This window comes from Lepisosteus platostomus, chromosome 4 (assembly GCF_059453375.1).
Source record: "Lepisosteus platostomus isolate fLepPlt1 chromosome 4, fLepPlt1.hap1, whole genome shotgun sequence".
NCBI classification, from domain to species: Eukaryota; Metazoa; Chordata; class Actinopteri; order Semionotiformes; family Lepisosteidae; genus Lepisosteus; species Lepisosteus platostomus.
The window spans coordinates 25,816,584-25,837,358 of NC_142614.1; the positions used below are offsets into that span (position 1 = coordinate 25,816,584).

General features: G+C 38.1%; 2 protein-coding genes across 6 annotated transcripts in view; one reads left to right on the forward strand and one right to left on the reverse strand.

Moving 5' to 3' along the window:
- The window catches only part of il6st (interleukin 6 cytokine family signal transduce), a 34,571-nt gene extending 28,853 nt beyond the window's left edge, over positions 1-5,718 (forward strand). Inside the window, exons 15-16 of the mRNA XM_088629196.1 lie at positions 2,529-2,610; positions 2,929-5,718. Coding sequence (XP_088485322.1) covers positions 2,529-2,610; positions 2,929-3,633 — 787 coding nt within the window. The 3' untranslated portion in view covers positions 3,634-5,718. The remainder of the gene's footprint in view (positions 1-2,528; positions 2,611-2,928) is intronic.
- Positions 5,719-5,960: 242 nt separating this feature from the next.
- The window catches only part of LOC148673031 (interleukin-6 receptor subunit beta), a 29,123-nt gene continuing 14,308 nt past the window's right edge, over positions 5,961-20,775 (reverse strand). For 4 of the 5 annotated variants that reach the window (XM_088629206.1, XM_088629201.1, XM_088629203.1 and 1 more), the window contains 10 exons: positions 17,738-17,897; positions 15,817-15,899; positions 13,756-13,984; positions 13,202-13,378; positions 12,761-12,862; positions 12,035-12,178; positions 11,479-11,619; positions 10,388-10,472; positions 8,853-8,934; positions 5,961-8,367 (listed from right to left, as the gene is read on the reverse strand). In XM_088629206.1, coding sequence (XP_088485332.1) covers positions 7,957-8,367; positions 8,853-8,934; positions 10,388-10,472; positions 11,479-11,619; positions 12,035-12,178; positions 12,761-12,862; positions 13,202-13,378; positions 13,756-13,984; positions 15,817-15,899; positions 17,738-17,897 — 1,614 coding nt within the window. In that variant the 3' untranslated portion in view covers positions 5,961-7,956. The remainder of the gene's footprint in view (positions 8,368-8,852; positions 8,935-10,387; positions 10,473-11,478; positions 11,620-12,034; positions 12,179-12,760; positions 12,863-13,201; positions 13,379-13,755; positions 13,985-15,816; positions 15,900-17,737; positions 17,898-20,775) is intronic. The other variant, XM_088629204.1, reaches the window with a different exon arrangement.

Here is a 20,775-nt window from a genome sequence, read left to right on the forward strand (position 1 = left end):
CACTGATTCTACGAAGACCTGAAAAGATACTGAAATGTGCCAAATAAACTACAAAACAGAAACGCATTTCTGATGATATGCATTTCCATGAAACAGGCATCATTAATTAACAAGAACAATACCAGGTGCACCACTTGTTTGCAGTATGTATTAGTATTGAAGCCTTTCCTGTTAGTACACAGCCCAGTCATTAAGCAGGGAGGTTAGTGAAGTGTGAAGGATTGCTGATTTTGAGAGCTACAGTTGCTTTTCCAAACTTTATTCCAGAGGCCTTTTGATAGCTCCTTGATACCCATAGTTGACTCTTTGAGAGTAAAAGTGGAGGGTAATTAGCGTGTTTTGTGATTTAGAAAGCAATTGCTTACACTGGAGCTATTTTACAATTACTTAGTACTTGCTACATGTCCAACCTATTTTTCTAGATTTTCATTTGTTGCTCATCAAAATGTTTGAGCTTTTGTTTTTCACCTGGAGATTGTGTGTTACAATGTTTAAAGGTGAAATAAATTCTGATAAGTCTTTATTTCAGGCCGTTAGGCATTACTTTAGAATGGATGTGTAGACTTTCTGTAGGCACTGTATATGGACATACCCTGAATTGTCAAAAAAGCAGGATTGCAAACTGAATTTCCATCCGGTGTCTTACAGTAGGAGTTCAGCCTCCACTAGTAAACTCATCAGTAAGACATATGATGGAGCTATGACACTTAAAATTTCTCAACAAGACGTTTTGTGTAAAATCTATTGTAACTTGTGTTTTCTCTTGGTTAGCTTGTTTGTAACGCATAGGGTAAGTCTGCGAAATATGTCTTATTTAAATATGTTTGCTAAATATACTGATGGAAAAAAGAAACACCACCTCCTCTTCCACACTCTGGCCCTCCCATCTGTGTGGAACAGGCTGAAGAGTGACTTATCCATGAAGAGGACCTGATGCCACTGCTGACGAGTCCATCGCAGCCTCTTTCTGGCCCAAGCCAGTCAAGTGTGACGTCTAGGAGGTGTGAGCAGAGGGCCTCTGACAGGTCGCCTTGCTCTAAGGCCAGCAGCATGGTGCCTCACTGTCCTGTCACTGATGCAGACATTGTGTCTGCCAGCTGTTTCAGGAACAGTACGGGTGGCAGATCTGAAACGATCTCTCAGATGGCCCAGTCTGATGCATTGGTCCTGCTCTAGTGTGGTCACTCGAGGGTGACCTGATCTTGGACAGTCTGTCCTGCCAGTCTGCTGAAACCTTCTCAGCAGTCGGGACACAGTGGAGTGGCTTAATCTATAGTGTCTGGCAATGCTGGCACATGACATCCCTGCCTGCAGCATGCCAATGGCCCTCTCGCTTGCTTCTAGAGACAGTCGAGGCATTATGGAATTCACAGAAAACTGACTAAGTGTGGCCTTTTCTTGCACTGACCAGAGCTTTGAATTAAGGCCTTTTTAAAGGTCACCTGATCAGGCATTGTTCCACCTGGACCTCTGTGGGTAAAAGTGCACCTAACGAGCTTTCGTGCGATTGGCAAGTTGCAATACCTCACTGCACAAGCTGTATTCCTGGTCAGAGGGCTTAAAACAAATTGACAACTTTATGTGAAAGTACATAAGATATAACTATAGTACTCTCCAGAAAATGTTGCATTTCTTTTTTCCATCCGTATATATATATAGTTTGTTCCTGTTAGTATAATTATTTTTGGATTATAATAAGGGTAATTTTAAAAGCATTCTCTACAGCATTTACATATTTATATTTGAATTAAAGGAAACCATTTTCACATTGACCATTCCTGAACATGTATAATATAATCTTCATCTTTTACCAAAAAATTAACTTATTTTATGAATTACTAAAGGTGCACCAAATTATTACATTTATCTAGTGAATTAGTTTAAACCAATTTATAAGCAACTAGTTTTAATCTATTTAATGTCACCATAAGCTTATCACAATATTTAAATTAATATTATATTTTATAGTATAGTGTTTAATATTAAGTAATATACTGTGGTAGTGAAGCTCTTTATAGGTTTAGAAATAGAATGAATTTAATATATTATATGCCTTTTAATACATTCTCCTAATTTATATCTTATAAACAAAGCACAGACAATAATGCCTAGTGTATAAAATGAGCATAAACCTAACTCGACAACTTATGTTGCACATTGTTGATTACTCTGATTAGACATTGGCAGTTGACCTAGCTTTAGAAAACTGTAACTCATAAAATAGAGAACATCCACATATTTTTCAGTCCATTTGCCTATTTCATTTACACATTTTGGGGGATATACTGTATGTGGTGCTTATTAAGTTCTAGGATGTCCTTGCTTCAATTACATTTATGATGAAAAACATTTAAATGCCTTTTTTATGGCTGTAATATCGTTGCTTAATACTAGTTGAATTTAATTCAAAAAGGAAAGTTTTTATCTACACGTTGTATTTTGTTTTACTGTATATCATTATGATTAAAAAACGAGTAATGTAAACTCTAAATAGTAAAAGTGATTTGAGAATATTTTTTTACACGCAGGATCAAGAAACATATTTGGCCTCAGGTGCCTGATCCCTCTAACAGTACTATTGGAAACTGGTCTCCAGATTCTCCAACACAGGTACGGTTATATCTATATACACAGAGAAAAAAAGAATCACCGATGTCATTCTTCTTTGCAGTGGTTACAGAGGTATTGCGTGGAATTTCTAATGCTAATGAAATTAGGGACAGTAGAGCTTGCCTGGCTTGGAAGAGAGGTAGCAGAGAAAATTTCATTCTTCAGCTGAAGGACTCTTTTGCATAAAGTGCACATTGCCGTATTGCAAATGATGACCTCAACTGCACCAGAGTATTAAGATACTGTATGTTGGGTATTATATAAACATGTTCACATGCGATTTGTTTAGTTCATATTGTTTTAACACTGATTTTCCAGCATAACCCACCAAAAGAACAGATGTGCCCAGAAGGCAGCTTGATAGACGTCAGTGTGGTGGAAATAGACGCATATGATAAGAAGTCTATGGGCGAGGAGGACAAGACCTCGCTGTCGCTGCGGAAGGGGAAGTACCTGTCAGAAGAGCACAGCAGCGGGATTGGGGGCTCGTCCTGCATGTCCTCCCCGCGGCAGAGCGTCTCTGACAGCGACGAGGGGGACTCGGGGCAGACCATCTCCAGCGCAGTGCAGTACTCCACCGTGGTGGCCAGTGGGTACAAGGGTCAGGTGCCCGCTGCCCAGGTCTTTGCCAGGTCCGAGTCTACCCAGCCCCTTCTCGACTCCGAGGAGCGGCCAGACGACCAGCACTTCTACGGGAACTTGAGAGAAGGGGAAGGCGAGCGACTGCCAACCACTGCCAGCCAGGCCGAGGGGTATCCCACCAGGCCGTATTTCAAAAGGGCCAGAACGGTCAATGACACACGGCCTGTGAAACTGAATCAGATTGAGATCGCAGGCAACAGTCCTGGCCCTTTAGGGTTTTGCCCAGCCGAAGAGGGAAATAGGCTGGAGCAGCCTGGCGAAGATTCTTCGCCACTGCCCAAGGACAGGTCCTGTGATGCAGTAAAAGGTTTTACTACGAAAGTAGAAAACAGTGTACCAAAGAGCTACATGCCACAGCAGAATGGTTACAGACCTCAGTGAAGAATACTGACCCCTACAACCTAACCTTGAGGACCTGATTCGCAGTGCAGCAAAGAGCTACAGAATGGTTGCAGATCTCACTGAAGAACACTGATCCCACAAAACCTTAAGGGCTTGACTTTTTTTTAGTCACTTCCATGGTGCCTGTGTTTAAAAGAAAAACTATACATTTTACCCAAACTACAGTATAATCCTACATGTGGACTGTGTAGCAAAATCTACTGAATTCTTTCTTCTAGGGGTTCAATTTAAAATTTCATGGTGATTGTTGTGAAGAAGCATCCTTGTTGAGTGTGTCAGTGGTGAACAACCAGGTTTATTTTCAAGAGTGAAATGTTTTTTTCTAGACAATGCTGCTGTACCCAAGTAGCCCAGTTGGTTAGGGCAAGGTCATTGAAACTTTTATTTCTGATTTTTTTTTTATTTTCTATGAATGTAATATCTCTCACAGTGCACAAACAAAATTATTTGCACTATTCAAGAAATTGCATAGCAAAGGTAATACCCCATACTCTTCAAAGAAAAGCAAAGAAGACCTGGATTTATAAATAAGGAGGTACTTTCCTAATTAGCCTTAATGTTGTAAAATATTGTTCTATAAAACGGGATTTAGTTTGAAGGATTTAGTTTGAAGGATTGGATAACCAGCTGATGATTCTGTGTTTGGTACATTAGTTAATACTGTTATGACTGTTAAATGCATTTACCTTTTTAATTTAAAACAAGAGTTTTGCTCATTGTAGTTAAGAATTAACCTTTTATTTAAAACAGTATTTTCAAGACTGACAGAAAATAAATTAGTAAAATGTCAATTTTACATATACCTGAATAAAAAATAATGTACTTTTGATATGTTTTTAATTGGCCATTATATAAAAATCCCACATTGTACAAGCATATACTGTTAAAGTATTTTTTAATTTACTTTATGAGCAATTTGACATCATCATGGATCAATGTTTGCACAATGCTTGGGACAATTTCAGATTTGTGGTTATAATATTCTGGTTTCCACATCGTCTAAATAGAAACTTGTAAAACTTACATGTAACTAAAATGTTTAAGATCAATCTTGACACAAAAATGTTTTAAGCAAGTGTCTAAAAACAAGATGTTCTGCAAAAAGTGTGAGATCTTTGAGATGTGTACAATATACTGTATTATAAATTACATCATTTGGCTAAAACTGACTAAAACAGTTCAACTGAATAATTTGTACATTTGTAGATTGACAGCTTTGGTTACCTCAGAAATACTGAAACTTTTTCCATCAATATTATGTACCGTCAACTTTAAAAACAAAGCCTTGTGTAAGCCTTAACCAGGCTGAAAGATGTCAAGCTGTGTTATTCACAAAGGTGATGTGGGAGGTAAAGAGAGTATCTGAAGTGCAATACAAAAATCATTTTTGTGCAGAACTTTTGTTAGCAATGTTTGCCTTAGTAAATCTATACCAGTCAAAGGGAGAAAATTAGCCTACAGTGCCACGTGTTTTGACTACGATGTATCTCTGCAAGTCCAGTAGGTCTGTATTCATGCAAACTGTGTCGCTGTGTAAGGAAACCGTTCCCTTAATCATTTCTAATGTCTGGATTCTTAGTGCATCTCACACTTGGGGACCTGACATTTACTTCCTGTGGATTTTTACATTAGCCTTATACGTATTGGTGTAAGATAAACAAGAAAGGATCGACTTATCACAGTATACTAGTACAGCTCTTGAGAATTAAGAACTGTGAATGTCAGTAATCATAGATGCCTTTCTGATAGGTCGTTTCTATAGCATTGTATCCTGTATTAGATAATGATTCATATAGTAAGCTATTATGACAACATTGTTTGTCTGTTTTTACCTTTTTATTGTAGTTTGTCCATTTTCAGGTTCTCTTTTCTGTTTTAAAAAACACTAATTTTACTGCTTTAACCAAAAATATCTGATGATATAATTGTTAATCATTAAGTATTTTGTAGCTTTTGTTCTACTGCGTGTGTTGCAGTATTATACACACCTTGTGCATGTCTAAAATACATCTGAAGTATTTTTATGAAGCTCAACAACTATGTAAAATAAAGTGTACAAATATATATGCAGCCATGTTTGCCTTTTTATTTCTCTGATGTTCCATGTCATATATCTGTGGTTTGGGGTATTTTCTGTTATATTTCAGTAAGAAAGATCTGGAAGTTTTTGTAAGGTGTTTTTTTTGCAATTAAAGTAAAATTCAGAAAGAAATGAACCTTTATATCCCAGTAAGTATTCCCTTGAATAATATTCTTATAATGAATATTAATTATGATAAGGAAGTGCATTGCTGCCATCAAGAAAAAACTTTAATATGGTATCTTTTATTATGACAAAATTCTCATAATTACGAGGTAGTACATTATCTCATAATTACAAGATCCCAACATTCATGTGAGTGTATGAACAACCTAGCTTACATTTTGCAATCACAGCACCTGGAAACTACCAATAGCACAGCTATATTAGTGCAAAACAATTCTAAAACAATATCGTTAAAACAAGTTTATTAGATTTTTAACTTCTAATTTATGCATTCTTAAGAATTATCCCTGTCAAATGCATTTAAAAATATCAATTTTTGGCAAACATTTTCCTTTTTAGTAGCTTTCACTTTCTTGGCAGTTCAGTACTGCTTTAATTCCATGGGAACTGACATACTGGGCCCTGAATCAAAGTAAATTAAGTTTTGTCCTGTTGCATCTAACACAATCACATCAAGAAAGGTAACAACACATCTTACCCAGTAACCACTACACAAGCATTGGAGAACATGGCACAAGCATTGCTGGGCTAAGTGACAAACCGCTTCCCTAGCTCTTCTGTATGAGGTAAAAAACAAAAATGGAAAATAAGGAGTATAGGACAATAACGCAGGAAGCACAAACAAACCTATCGAAGAGCTTCAGTGCTAACTGGTATGTCATGTGCTTTAAAGTTCCTAATTACCAAATTCTATACATGTGCAGGTGTCATTAAGTCCATTTTATCTCCCAAAGTACTAAATTAAATTATTCATTTTTAACTCTTGCTTTCATTCAAGGACCTCCTAAATCTTCAGCCACTATGGCCATTTCCACTTCCACCACACTTCCCAGAGGCTTACCCAACCCCTCTCCCTGGCTGAGACCTCTGACTAGATAGTGGGTTTGAAACTGTGAAACACGAACTGGGAGCGGAAGTGGAAACTGTGTGGAAGTACATTTCAGATCGTAAAACAGAGTACTTCTTTACTCAAAGGGTTATGGGAGTATGGAACAAGCTACCCAGCCGAATATAACACCTTTACTTCTTTTGAGAAACAGCTGAATGAGAGCCTTAGATCAAGCTACCACATGAGTTGCATAGACTCCTCTCGTTTTTGTAACCCTTCTTATGTTCTTATGTAATGAACTAGGGTTTAATGGTTGGTTAAGACCATTAATGAAAAGCGAACTCAAGAGCTCTAGCTTTATACTGCCATATAATAGGCTTTAACTGAATTTAAACCTGTTCCATCATCTCAAAGTGAACACATTTCACAGATTGATGGGTGTATTAATAGGGAAATGATGCAAAATATACCCCTCGTTTTAAAGAGACGTGGAGCTGCAAGAGAATCATAATCTTCTGAATTATGTAAATCACTATTACATAAACATCATACATAAATTTGATTAAAACACTAAAAAAGGGACTTTCTGTGATGGGTACAATTATACAGTATAGCCCTGATTTAGTTCGTAAACTGAAGAAAAGTGCATAATTTGATGGGTACAGATGAATTTGTTGTGTTTATGTACCACATGAAAGGTGGTATATTTGCTTGGGAAGACTACGATGGAAAAAGTGATGTTCGTCACTAGGCATTTGGACATTAGACTGTATTTAGATATGTACACCATAAGAGGGCAATGTTACACAGAACATTCGTTATACATTTTTTCCCCACATACTGTATATTTCATTAAACAATATCTGAATATAATTTCCATTCTGTTTTAAATTTACAGAATTCATTTGTTTTTCTAGAAAAATAGAATATATGCACATGTACACATTTATAAGGTCCAAGTGATGCAAGTAAGTACAGTAAAGTGCTTTAATTTGCAAAACTATACGTATAAATCTATATTACAAAAATAAATTATTGGAAAGAAAAAATACAAAGCTAAAAAAGTCATATTTTAAACGAGTACATTCTTAAATGAAGACTACAATACGAATCAAAATGCCACAAATCTGTTCTATTTGTTCTTAAGGCATTTTTAAATTAAACAGCATTTGACTTTAAATAGCATTAGAGATGGAAACATTTTTGATTAAGTAGCTCTTGTTTCATTGAAAGTAATATATGGCTGGATGCTGGTGTCACTGGCTGTTCTTTTGTTAAGCTGTTTTTCAGTGTGTTTGACATCTGACTCTAAAAAAGCGCACTCATGCTTTTCTGTATTCGTGCACTCTTTATTGTTAAAAATGGCCTTGATCTGGGCTGCATGGAAATAATCACTTTTAAGAGGTGTTTGTGATAAAACATCTTTAAGGCATAGGTCTTCACCTTCAAGCTTATTTATGGAGGGAGGATCAACAGCATATAGGATAAGAACTGTGTTTTCCCCGTGTTCACTTATTGGTGGATTCTTAAATTCTTCTGGCATGCTCCAGTTCACAACCGTTAAGTCGCCAATCAAGAAATCTTCATCGGGTTTCAGGATGTCCCTGTTTTGTTGTTTCTGGAAATAGGGAATATTTCGTATTTAGTATTTACATAAATAAGTGCTATGTGTTATGCTTCCAAATTGTAAGCTTATTTTGTTCGCAAACACCGTTAAGTACTTAAATATATGTAACCATTACTTATGTTTCAATTTAAAAATTGAAGTGATCGTCTTTTACCATGAGATGGCGTGCATCTCCACAAATAAGATTTTTTTTGTTCAGTTTTTTTTCCTGAGGGCACTGGAAATAAAAATGAGGTTTGGGGAATTTTGTTATTTGATAATAACATTAGAACACAAGTTTCAGCTTTCGGGTTAATTTTTGTAAAACATTTTTTAAATCTTTAATTTTTAAAACTTTCCATGTCTGCATTTGTCTTCCTGTGGTATTAAGTTTAATGGAGAATGACTATAGCAACAAGGGAAGGTTCATAAATGCTTGTTTGTATTTTGTAAAATGTAGAAAACAAAAGGAATGCTGAAGAGAACCAATGTTTTACCTCACAGGTGTAATTCAAAAGCCATTTTCCAAGGGTGCTGCTGGAAGGGTTTGGGATTTTGAAGAAAGTTTTCTTTATAAAGCTGTATATAAAAAAGCAATTATCAATTTCAACAGATGTTCATCATCTCCAATGTTTTGGTTCTAGTAATGTCCTGTTGTTTATAAATTATAACTTCTCTATATAATATAGACTGCGTAAAATAAATTTACAACCAACTGCCAACACTGCTTAAGTGTACTGACATTTCAACAGGAAACAACCATCACACTTAAGGAAATTAAAAGTGTGAATGAGCCTGGTACTTTACAGAGAAATTTATATATATATATTGGTGTTTATTTGTTCTAGTATAGAGACAATAAAAATGAGACATCATGTAATAGGGAAGGAGAAGACGATTTAGTCCATATTATTTCTTAATTAATGACAGGTTTTACCAAACATCAAAGCACAGAAATTCCATGCAATGTCTTTTTGGGGGAGGTTGTGGGAATGTACGTTGCACCTCTTTAATAGCTGCAGAGGGTAGCGACATTAATCTGCAAGATGACACAGCTGATTACTGTGGAGAGCAATCAAGACTTTGGGATAGTGAGACTTGGAATGTCATGGCAGCTGGTTACAAGTCATCTTCTTGTCCCACCAGAAACCACATCTTGTCCATCAGATCGTGTCAGGACAACCGATTCTTTTAACTGACAACCCTCGTTCTGCTACTCCCAGCTGTTATCACAGATGGTAAGCCAGGGCTTTAATCTTCGAAACCAGCACAACTAGTTCCAGCTGGAGTTATAACAAATGCAGTCATCATAAGTCAGAGCAGGCATTGATAAAGGATGAGTAGGTGACATTTGATCAATTCAGGGTTTTTCAGAGCTTTGTTGATGGCCAGTTCTTTGTGTTTGGACGACAGGGAGAGTATTAGGCACAAGAGGTTCACCCACTTAATGCACCAGTGAAGTGCTGGAACCAGCTGAACAACATGTGGCAACCATTAAGCAACGGTGGATCCACAACACAACAGAGCGGGCAGAGAAGTGAGATACTGCATCACCATCACTTCAGGAAGGCCAGACTATAGAAGCATACAGTGGAGGTCTTACTCTTTCAAGAAGTGTCAAGGGGTCAGTAATAACCAAGTAGTCAGGACCTGAGTTTACTGTTTCATCCAGAGGATGACACCACTTACAGCAAAATCACCTTGGTGACCTTACTGGGGAAATGGTTGTTAATTCTGGTCCAGCAGGAATACTTTCTGGTCCACAAACAAGACTTGCAGTTGCAAAGATCAGGCGACAAACTGTTAAAGCTTCTGCCTGATGACAACACTGCTGGTCACACAAGCATTCAGCCAATATCAACTCAATGGAAAACTTCTTGAGAATTACTTATGAATGCTTTCACTCACACAAATTGCACTTTCATTGCCTGTCAGTAGCTTTTGTAAAATATAGAAATGGTGGAAAACATAATACTGAAATCACTATAGAGCACTGCAGATTTCTAACAAAAACATTGTTCTAGTTACTTACCATGCTTTGATAAAGACGAAGATGATCCCCATAAAGAAAACAAGAATTATTACTGAAACAGTTGTATTTACTGCATCTTTTGTTGCTGAAAATATAATATGAATACATTAAGAAGCTTTTAATGCAAAATTAGACCTAAATACATATCCACAATACAAATTACAACTTATTATTTTAGTAAGAAAAACGTTCTGGAAAACAAAAATGACTTTTCATATACATCCATCCAATCATCCATTCACTTTTCAATTTTTTTTCCTAAGCTTCATCTAATACAGTGTGGCATGTGAGCCGGAGCCTATCATTAGACATGAGTAATTTACTGTAGTAGTTCAGGTGGGTAGCTGTGTCAGCATGCGTAGGCTGCAAAGAAACAAGTAATATGGAATAAAACAATTACTTGTTCATTAGTAAGTTACTGTACAATTAACATTTTTTTCCAGGAAGCAGAGTCAAGCAAGAGCACTGAGGAGTTTTTGAACTGTAAATGATTTATTAAATTGTGGTCCCCAGACTCCAGGCACTCTGCAATGCTACAGAAGTCAGAGGTACCAAGTCACTTAGTTGTGTCTTCGAAAAACTAGGCTCACAAATGTTTCTTCGTAATAGGTTTGTTGTTGTTACTATGTGCACTTCTAGACCAGGATAAAGATTCCAGCTACTAACAACAACAGTAAACTAAATCCTAACTCCACCTTTGGAGCCTGAACTCACTTACAAACTCAAAATTGTATTTGTTCTCTAGTCTTCTAGCAACAAAGGCTTTAGTGGATCAGGTCTTCCAATCAAAAGACAACAAAGCTGTGCAACACCATTCTATAACCTGAGAGGCAGCTAATAACCAAAAGTTGAGTGGCATCACACAGGAGGCCAGCTAATTAGTGTTCCCTTTGTCTACCCAAAAATGTAGTGCCCTCATTGGAACAGTTAAAAGAAACTACTAACTTTAGATCAGGGTTTATAATGGGAAGAGGCTTCTCAAACTGATGACTCAAAATACATCCCTTCTATAACCCAACTCCACATTCGGTCACATCTTGTATTTAAAAAAATTTAACCATATCTTAAGAATGAAACATTCCAGTACTTACAGAAAAGTGGAGTTTTGAAAGTATGCTTATTGCTTGTAGAATTTCCTCCATTTGTAATTGCCACCACCCAGACCGTGTACTTAGTGTTTGGTGTCAGATTCGTAAATTTGTACTCCAGTTCCCGTGAGTTAACTGTTTGAGCTGTTTGAAATGAAACATTCACACATTTAATCAACTATCTATGGACCACTTAGACATGCACCTTGACACACTGTGATAACCCTTCACGCATACTGAAGAAGCTCATATTTAGGTTCAGCATCAGTCATGTTTGTTTGTTTGGTCTTAAGAAACTTACTGATCCAAGGATCTTATCCTGCCATTTCTGAAGGATCCCAAGGAATCTGTCTTTATAAAAGTTAGTGGGTATTTCTAATCAATAAAAAGCCTCTGTTTTGTACTTTTAATTTCAAAGTTCTTGTTTATTAATCCTCCTATTACTAAGCAATAAATATTTCAAATTACATATTCAGTTACTGCTGAGGTACAAAGGTAAAGGTTAAAGGCACCCAGCTGCAATTTACTTAAGAGTCTCTTCTTTTCAGTACATTCTTACTTTGTGTCTCTTCTGCACTCTGCAGGATAACAAGGTAGTTTTTGATGAAACCATTTCTTTCTTCTTTTTTTATCTCTTTCCATTTAACAATCGCCGAGTTTTTCGTCAGCCCTCCTAATGTCACATTAGGGCCAATCCTAGGAGCTAGAATTAGAAATTGATCAAATAAATGAATGCAACACAGACAATTTACATTTTCAGAGCATTTGTTTAACTTCAGTGTAGAAATAAATTAGTGTCAAAGAAAGGTTTCTATGTCATACACAAGATTCAACAATAAGTTGCATTACATAACTCATAAAACACTGAGTAAACTAAAAGACGAGAAACTGACCGCTTTGTGTAAGTTAGAAAACATTTCTAAGCATTTCCTGCTGCCCAAGAACAGCTGAAGACATCACTATCTGCAGAGTGAGGCAGTGGTCTGGTACAAATGCCTCCCACAAACAAAAGGAACAAAAAATGATCTTCAAGCTAGATACTGAAGAACCATTGCGAATGTATATTTCATTGTGACACCACAGTGCATCAAGAACAGACATTTCTATACAGCTGCTAGTTTACTGCTTTGTTTTCATGTCTTTCAGTTCTTACACAGTTCTGCCCAAACCAACCTGAAAGTATTTTTTAATAGAACGACAAAAATGTTATTTTCTTTTTCACACTTAGATCCTGTAGATAGCACTTCAAACTTTTTCAACTGCTTAAATGTTTCTTCCTCCTTACCTCCTTCTTTAAGGTACGCTTGTTCTGATGTTGGAGCCCCAGGAACTCCCTCATAAATAGGGTATACAGTAATGTTATAACATTTCAGGGGCTCCAATTCACCTGTGAAAGAAATTGAATAGATGTAATTTTTTGTTTCATGATGGTCAAAAGTTATCACTGACCCTTAAGAATCTTGCCAGTAAAGTATGACTGAAACATCAAGAAATTGTTCATTACGAAGGTCTGGAAAAATAATTGAGCACGAAACAAGATGGGCCCAATGGAATGTGTGCACTTCATAGCTATGTGTTTTTTTTTACTCAGGTTATCTGCTGTCATTCCCTATCTTTTGGATGAGTACAAACATTTACGCTTGAACTAAAGAGCTCTTGCTTTAGATCAGCACGATGCCCTGCTGAGAAATCTAAATCATGCTGCACAAAACAACCTATATCTCACCCTTTAAGGAAATCTTGAGAATTGTGTTATTAACCCGCTGCCAGTGTATTTGGAAAGGGTGTGTATCCAAACACCACTGAATCACATATTCAGTTACTGGCATTTTGGGAGTTTCCCATCCAACACACAGCTCATTGCCCTCAGGTGTGATTGTGACTCCTCTAACTGCTGGGAGGTCTAAAATAAAAAATAGAAATAAGTGTAATTTTGTGGGAAATAACATTAATACAACAAATCCCTCTTTAATTGAAATATTTAAAGTCAGTACACAATCAAACGATGCACATCCATATATTTTTAATTAAAAAACTCAACAGACCTAAACTTCCAGGTATATTACTATCAGTCCTCCACACTCCCAGAAGCACATCTGTAAAAACCAGTAATGTTTTTTACAGATGTGCATATGAATCAAAACCATGAAGTAATGGTAGGCTGTGATGAGTCATGATAGCTCTCCCTTTAAATTCAATCCCAAGTGCTTTATTATCTCTTTTAATAAGAAAATATACATTAAATTCAAAGTACAAAATAATTTGCAAAATCATATTTACCAACAACCATACCTTCTTGACCAACAGCAGGGATTCTAAGGCTGCTTTTGGGTGAATTACCAACTAAATTGTAAGCCAGAACTGTCACCTCATATTCTTCATCAGATAGAAACAAGGTTTCATTTAGGTTGGTTGAGTTAATCATTTTTTTCAAAGCTTGCTTGTTTGTTGGCATGTAGTGAACTCGATATCCAAGTATAATTCCATTCGCATCACTAACATCTAGAGGCTGTAAACAAAAAATACCAAAATCAAAGACTACATTCCAACAATATAAGAAAAGGTATCAAATGAGTGCCATTTAGCTTGGTTGGTTTTTAGCAGCTAACTGGTCCAAATATCCCATTCAGATATTTCCTGATTACAGTATCAACTTGTTTGTCAGTGTAGAATTCCTTGAGGCCCATGAATGTATCTGGTCGATTTTCTTTGAAATGATTGAAGCACAGTGTAGCGGCAATGCTTGTTAATAAGACAGAATTAAGCGTTGGTATGCTCCTAAAAGAGGCCCCATCTCACCCTCCATCTCTGTGGTGCAGCCACAGAGAAAGAATTCATGCAAGCTGATTTAAGATGTTTTCTTGTGATAAGAAACAAACTCCCAGACGGGGATGCAATTAGCTAAGCCTGGCTATCATGATCAATGGTCATCCATTGGCGCCTATCAGTCTAGGGAGTGCCGAATGGACATCTGGACTGCATTCCTAAGTGTCAAGAGTAAGTGACTTATATCTCACCTTGACCAACCAATCAGGGACTGGCAGGGCGTGGTAATACCACGTGGGTCTCCAATGCCCGCCAAACTCTCAACCAATCAGCACACATCTGGGTCTTGATCAAAAAGGGAGCGCAAGCTCAGTTCTGAGCTCTCCTTGGCCATTTTCGCGCATCCTCAGAGACAATCACGTGACAACTGCTGTTGTCTGCAAAAGGACTTGGACTTTGTTCTAAGCGCGAGGCCGAGGATCCCGTACGTACTCAGAATTCTACTAACGTGAATGCTCCGCTTGATCAACGGCAGCCTACAGTTGGACCCTCGTCGACAACCTGAATAGCTTATTCAGAAGCAGCGCTGGACCGGGAACGAACCAGCTTCTTCCCAGGCAAAAGAGTGACTTGTGAGGACTCGTGGTCACACTCTGTGCATAGAGACTTTCTACTAGCCAGCCGGACTGCTGGTAGATTGCCTCGGAGCAACGACTGCCCTGCGCGCCGCAGTTAGATTCCTCCGCCCGTCCTACTCCGAGCTGCACCTCGACTGGTTGGCCGGTAGCCAGAGGCCGCCGACACAACGCCCATTGGACAACCGCTGGAACAGAGGCTGCAACAGAGCCTGTCAGCTGGTTTGGTGTTCGTGCCGGGAATTCCAAATCCATACACAGTGGATAAGTAAACCCCATGTTCTACATTGCGTCTCGAGAATTCAATTGTACCTCAACACAAGTTGTTATTAATTTAATTCATGAGTAATGTATTTACTTCCGAGTTTAGAGTAACAGTGGGTTATAACACTGATTAGCGATTTGGTAACCGAACAATATATATTGACATATATTCTCTGTTGTGTATCTCTTTGTGTTTGCATCTCTTCGAGATTATATACCTTGTATATTGATAACCCTCACAGTAAGGTCTGCCGCTCGTATCCAGGCAGACTAGTATATGTTTGGTGCACAGTTTATATTAATAAATGTATCCCGTGTATTGAACCCGTGTGTGTACGTTGTTAGTTGTTCTGACGATTGATTTTCTAAAAGCCCCAACGAACAACCTCATGATTACTGCTACAATTAATAATTGTCTCAGTAAACCCATCAAACCACTACAACAGCAATTATGCTTTTTAACGTAAAAACCAAAATTGCATACAATATTATATATATAGATATTATAAAAAGCTCTTACAAACAAATTGAACAATTCTAATACAATTCACCTTGATGATATTTTTTTTAATAATAACTAATACCTTAACACAGATCAGTGTTTGTGTGTTCTCCTGTTTGCACCACACATTTTCCTAACTTTAGGAATTATATAAGAAAGTACTGTAGTAATTACCTTCCACATGAGGAGCACCTTTCTTTGCTTCTGTGAGTTTGGTGCCTGAGTTGTTTGCCAGATGTTCAGAGCTTTATATGGTGCTAGTAGAAAGAAATTAAGCTTAAAAAGTTAGCAGTCCAGCTCCAATCACACTTAAGTTAAAAGTTCTTTTATTTAAAATATGTAAGGGACAAATTTAATAAATCAATATTGCTCTATGTTATATAAGTAATGCAACCAACTTTTAATCAGATGTGTCAATTACATTATGACTAATAATTCTATATCATGTCAACATTTATCTCAGAATAGAACAAACAACAACAGCCATTTTCTACAAATGCAGCAAAATAGCTAGAGTATGAAAGAGTTTCAAGGCAGAATTTGAAAGTGCTGACTTGTAAGACCTATTGTGGGCTGGGAGTTCCCTACACTCCCTTGGAGCAACAGAACATAAAAACTCAGAGCTCAGGCTCTCCTGTGCAGAGTCTCATACTATGAGGTGATAGAACAACAGAGTACAAAGGATACAAACCAAGTAAGTACACAGGGAATGATCAGTTCACTGATGCCCATGGTATTCAAGACCTTAAAGGTGACCAGCAGTATTTTGAACCACATTCTGAAATCTGCAGGCAGCCAGTGTATTGAACCCATAAAGGTGGTATATGCTCATGCATTTTAGTTTTAATCGAGAATTTTGAAACTTGTTAGAAATATGTTTGGAATAACCATCAAGCACTAAAATGCAATAATCAAGTTGGACAACACACATCAGCGTTAGATTTTATGCATCAGATAGTGAAAGATGGGAATGGATACAAGACAAAAAAAGGCAACTTCACAACTTTCAAAAGCATGGTTCCTAACCTGAGTACCAGGACCATCGATAGTCAAACTGAGGATGACATTTGCAGAGTTTATAAAGAGAGCCAATTAGCATAACGTTAGTAAAATATTGTATTGCATTTATTTTAACATCTTCTAAGCAGTGTGACAAAGCAGAGAGTGGTACATTAAAATTAGGCTTATGCAAAAACAAAAGTGTCATCAGCAAAGAAGTTCATCTTAAGCTAATGGACAAATATAGACGCTAAAAATGTCACCAAGAACACAGCCCTTTGGGACTCCATATGCGACGACATTTGTAGAGAAGGAACAATGCACAATTTAAACAAAGGCAACGGAACATTTTTTTTAGCAGTTAGCCATTATTTAAACCACAACAAACGTCATACAATAATGCTAACAACCTATTGAAGTGGGACACATATCAGCACATATTCAAGGTTATAGTGTTAGCATCCCATAAACATTGAATAATTACTGGAATATGTTAACTATACAGCTCTGTATTGGTCACCAAACAGCTTCAAGGTCTGCTGAAGTACAATAAGAACCAACTTGTAGAAACAATAGTAAATGTTCAACAGTAAAAAAACACTGATGAATTTCAAAGAACAGGACACAAACCAAACTGTGCTACATGAGACTATACTGTATAAAAAGGTTTTTAAAAAATGTTGTCAGTCTGTCTGTTCTGAGGGGCAAACCCAACTCTGCGTTATATTGTGCTCAATGAGCACTGGGCGCCGTATAAATGGCTGACCCTGCGCTCTGACCCCAAGCTTCTCTCCCTGTCTGTGTCTCATGGAGAGCAAGTTGGGGTATGTGAAAAGACAAATTCCTAATGCAAGAAATTGTATATGGCTAATAAAGTTATCTAAATCTCTAAATCTCCTGTTCCCCTGTTGAAAAAATTTCCCACATCACTATTATAATCAGCAATACAATGTTGTCTACATTATCAAAGGCAGCACTGAGCTCTAGCAGGATAAGAATGGGGAAAAACAACAGAGTCAGCAACCATCAGCTCATATTTAGTCATATAACAAGATAACAGGAGCTTTGTCTGTAGTCTGTGCAGAGGCGTACTTACCATCTTCAAGTGTCTGCCCCAGTCTCTCAGCACTCCAGTCGCTCCAATGCTCAGAGGCAGCACAGGAAATGGAAACACTGTAGTTCCTGAATGGCTGCAGATCTTTTATTTCATACATGGAGCTTGCACTGCCCGTGCCCATCATTACATTCTCTGAAACCTGTTATTTATGTGGAAAAAGGAAAAATGTCTTCAGAAATCTCTGCACTGTAAATTTAACCTTATCCTTTAAGGATATGTTATTAACCAGCTGCCAGTTAAGCTGACTTTCATGAAACAGAAGCAAAGAAAAAGGAGAGCTAGGTGTACATGGTAAAGGTAGAAAGGATCCATAACAATCTGAAATATTTCATTTTAAGGAATTTTCATCTAGAACTTGTGACTGGAAAATATGTGTGGGGAGTTTGATTAAATGGACAGAGAAGAGGATATTTTTACAACTTTTCATTATACCAAATAAAATACCAGGATATGTCAGGTAACTGTTTTTCACCTGTGGAAGAAAACAATCGAAAGGGCAGTCCCTTCATGCTGCACACTGGATATGTGGAGGGAGAGGCATGGTTAGCTCTCCCAATGGTGATGTCTAGCCAGCACCTGGGGTGCGCTCTTGGAAGGAGCTTAATTACTAATAGTTCCTGCACCCCACGCCATCTAAACTGCAGGAAAATGCTGTCACTTCCAAGCCCGTGGGGTTTTAACTGGGAGAGCTTACCGTGCTTCTCCCTATCTGGTCTTCCCTTCGCAATAAGTCTGTAATAACCCAAACCACTAGTCCTAAATGAGAGATCTAGCCTGGCGAGACCCTTCTAAATGTGACACCCTTTGCCTGATGTTTTTTCCCTGTTAAAAGAAACAGGTCACTGTATTTGACCTGCGTGCAAATGCCTTCATCCATTTCCCTTTAAATCAGTAAAACCTCAACCTTACAGGCATTCTTCAGACACCTAAAATGTCAAAGATCACTTAGAATGACAGTTGCTCCATTACACAGCACAAACTGTCTTCTATAAAAAGGGTAGAATACTAACACATGTCACAGGGAGGGCAGGAGGGGTGCCCAAGTGAGTCCTTTTAAAACTAAATGATGGCTCAGCCACAATTGCACTTAGGTGCAAAGATGATGGTATATTATGACAATGCTCCCCACAGACTATTTATATATAGCAAAACTCAAAAAAAAAACAAACAACAAAGTTGAACTAGTACACACACATGAAAGAGTTCAGGAGTTCTAGCACACTTCGGTTCTATCAGCTCCACACTGTAGTGATAGCGAGACTAAAAACCCTGTTAGATCTCTCCCCCCTTCCTAAATAGGTACCATATAGCCCTGCCCCCTTGGACTGCACCACTGTGACAAAATTATGGAGCTGCATTCACCCCAGATAAACTAATTTCCCTAACATGGGAATTCCTTCTTTCTTTTAAAGAAGAGTGTAAACAGAATGTACAAAAAAAAACACCAACCCTGAATATATTTCACTTATTTTTAACCTCCTGTAAAAATGGTACTTCCTTTACCAGAAGATGTGCGCATGCACCACTCCACGTTGACATTATAAAGCCAAGCTGAAAACGGGTATCGAGTTTCTTGTAATGTACTGTCTGCGGACGGTGACAGAGATCCCTCTGTCACAACAGCTATATTAACTCCAAAATGCAACATGTGCCTGTCAGAGCCTAAAGGACACTATGATGTCTAAGATGACTTAACTCCCGAGACACCTCAGTGCTCTTTCTGCTCTTCTGTTAAGGTCACTGTGTGAAAGAGGTAGGCAGCAAAGACTCACTTCATTACATCAGAGTATGGTGGCAGACAGAGAAGTATAAATTCCACTGAGCAAGGAAAGGCAGAAAGCAGAATGGAGAATCCAGCAACGAGAGTATCCTCAACCCCTAATGAGAAGAAATTAAGAGAGAGTTGTGCTTCTCAGTGAGTGAAGTCTAGCTCACTGAGCACAGAGAGAAGGTTCAATGCACACAAATTCCAAAAAAGTCACACCAACAACAACTGGACATCTGTGTCCAGACTGACCAAGGTGAGCTCTCCATTGTTAATTGATGGCTTTAATTGAGCTGCTCATTTGTTTGTACGTTTGGTTCACTTGTTTCTGCGCTCAGGTCTGAATTTGGAAAAATATCCTATTTGGAGTTTACCACGATTTCAGCATAACACTTTAAGCAGCCTCTCCTCAACTTGTTTCACCCGATTTCTGACTTACTGTAGCTGTTCTCAATAACTGACCAATTTGTGGTAAACAGACACGGTAGCATTTGTTGTCCACAGGTCCACAGGGGGCTCCAGGAGAGAACCAACCTCTGTCAGGCTCAGGAACAGGGACAGAAGAGGAGAACACCAAATGAGTCCGATCCTCAGCGAGAGCATCAGTGGGCTGGTGTTACCAGCCACAGTAGCTGTAGTCCTATCTTCCCATAACTGAAGGGGAGCCATACCAAACTGGCTAGAGATCTCACTTTGCAAGCCTTACCTGCAAACGGGCAGAATGGGCAAATAAACCTCCTTGAGAAGACTTAATCAGAGAAAGGCATTGAAGCAATATAGCTGACAGACCTCTAACACATGAACTGAGAGCTCTATCTGCGGCCCACAAAAGGAGCGGACTTGCTACATCATATACAGCTCAGTGAGTCACATGGTTCCGCGGGCTGGGCCTTAAGATTATTACTGTGGCACAAAGCTGGCAGTGTATAAGACCCTCTTCCATGGACACCAATGCTGGATTCTAGCTGTGTTGGGACCTTCTTATATAATTAGGAAGATTTAGGGCGCAAACTGCAGCAAACTACATTACACAAGGGCAGAAACAACAGGTGCTTCAGAGGGGACTCCAGATCCTTAGCTTTACTGTACAGTATATGTTGATCATTAGAGAGAGGAGTTAATTTGCCATACGTACATACAGTATACATTGGGATTTTTATTTGCTCTGTTTTCTTGGGGCCTGCACAGTAATAGAAAATACGAAAATAATAATAATAATTGCTTACACTTATATAGCGCTTTTCTGGACACT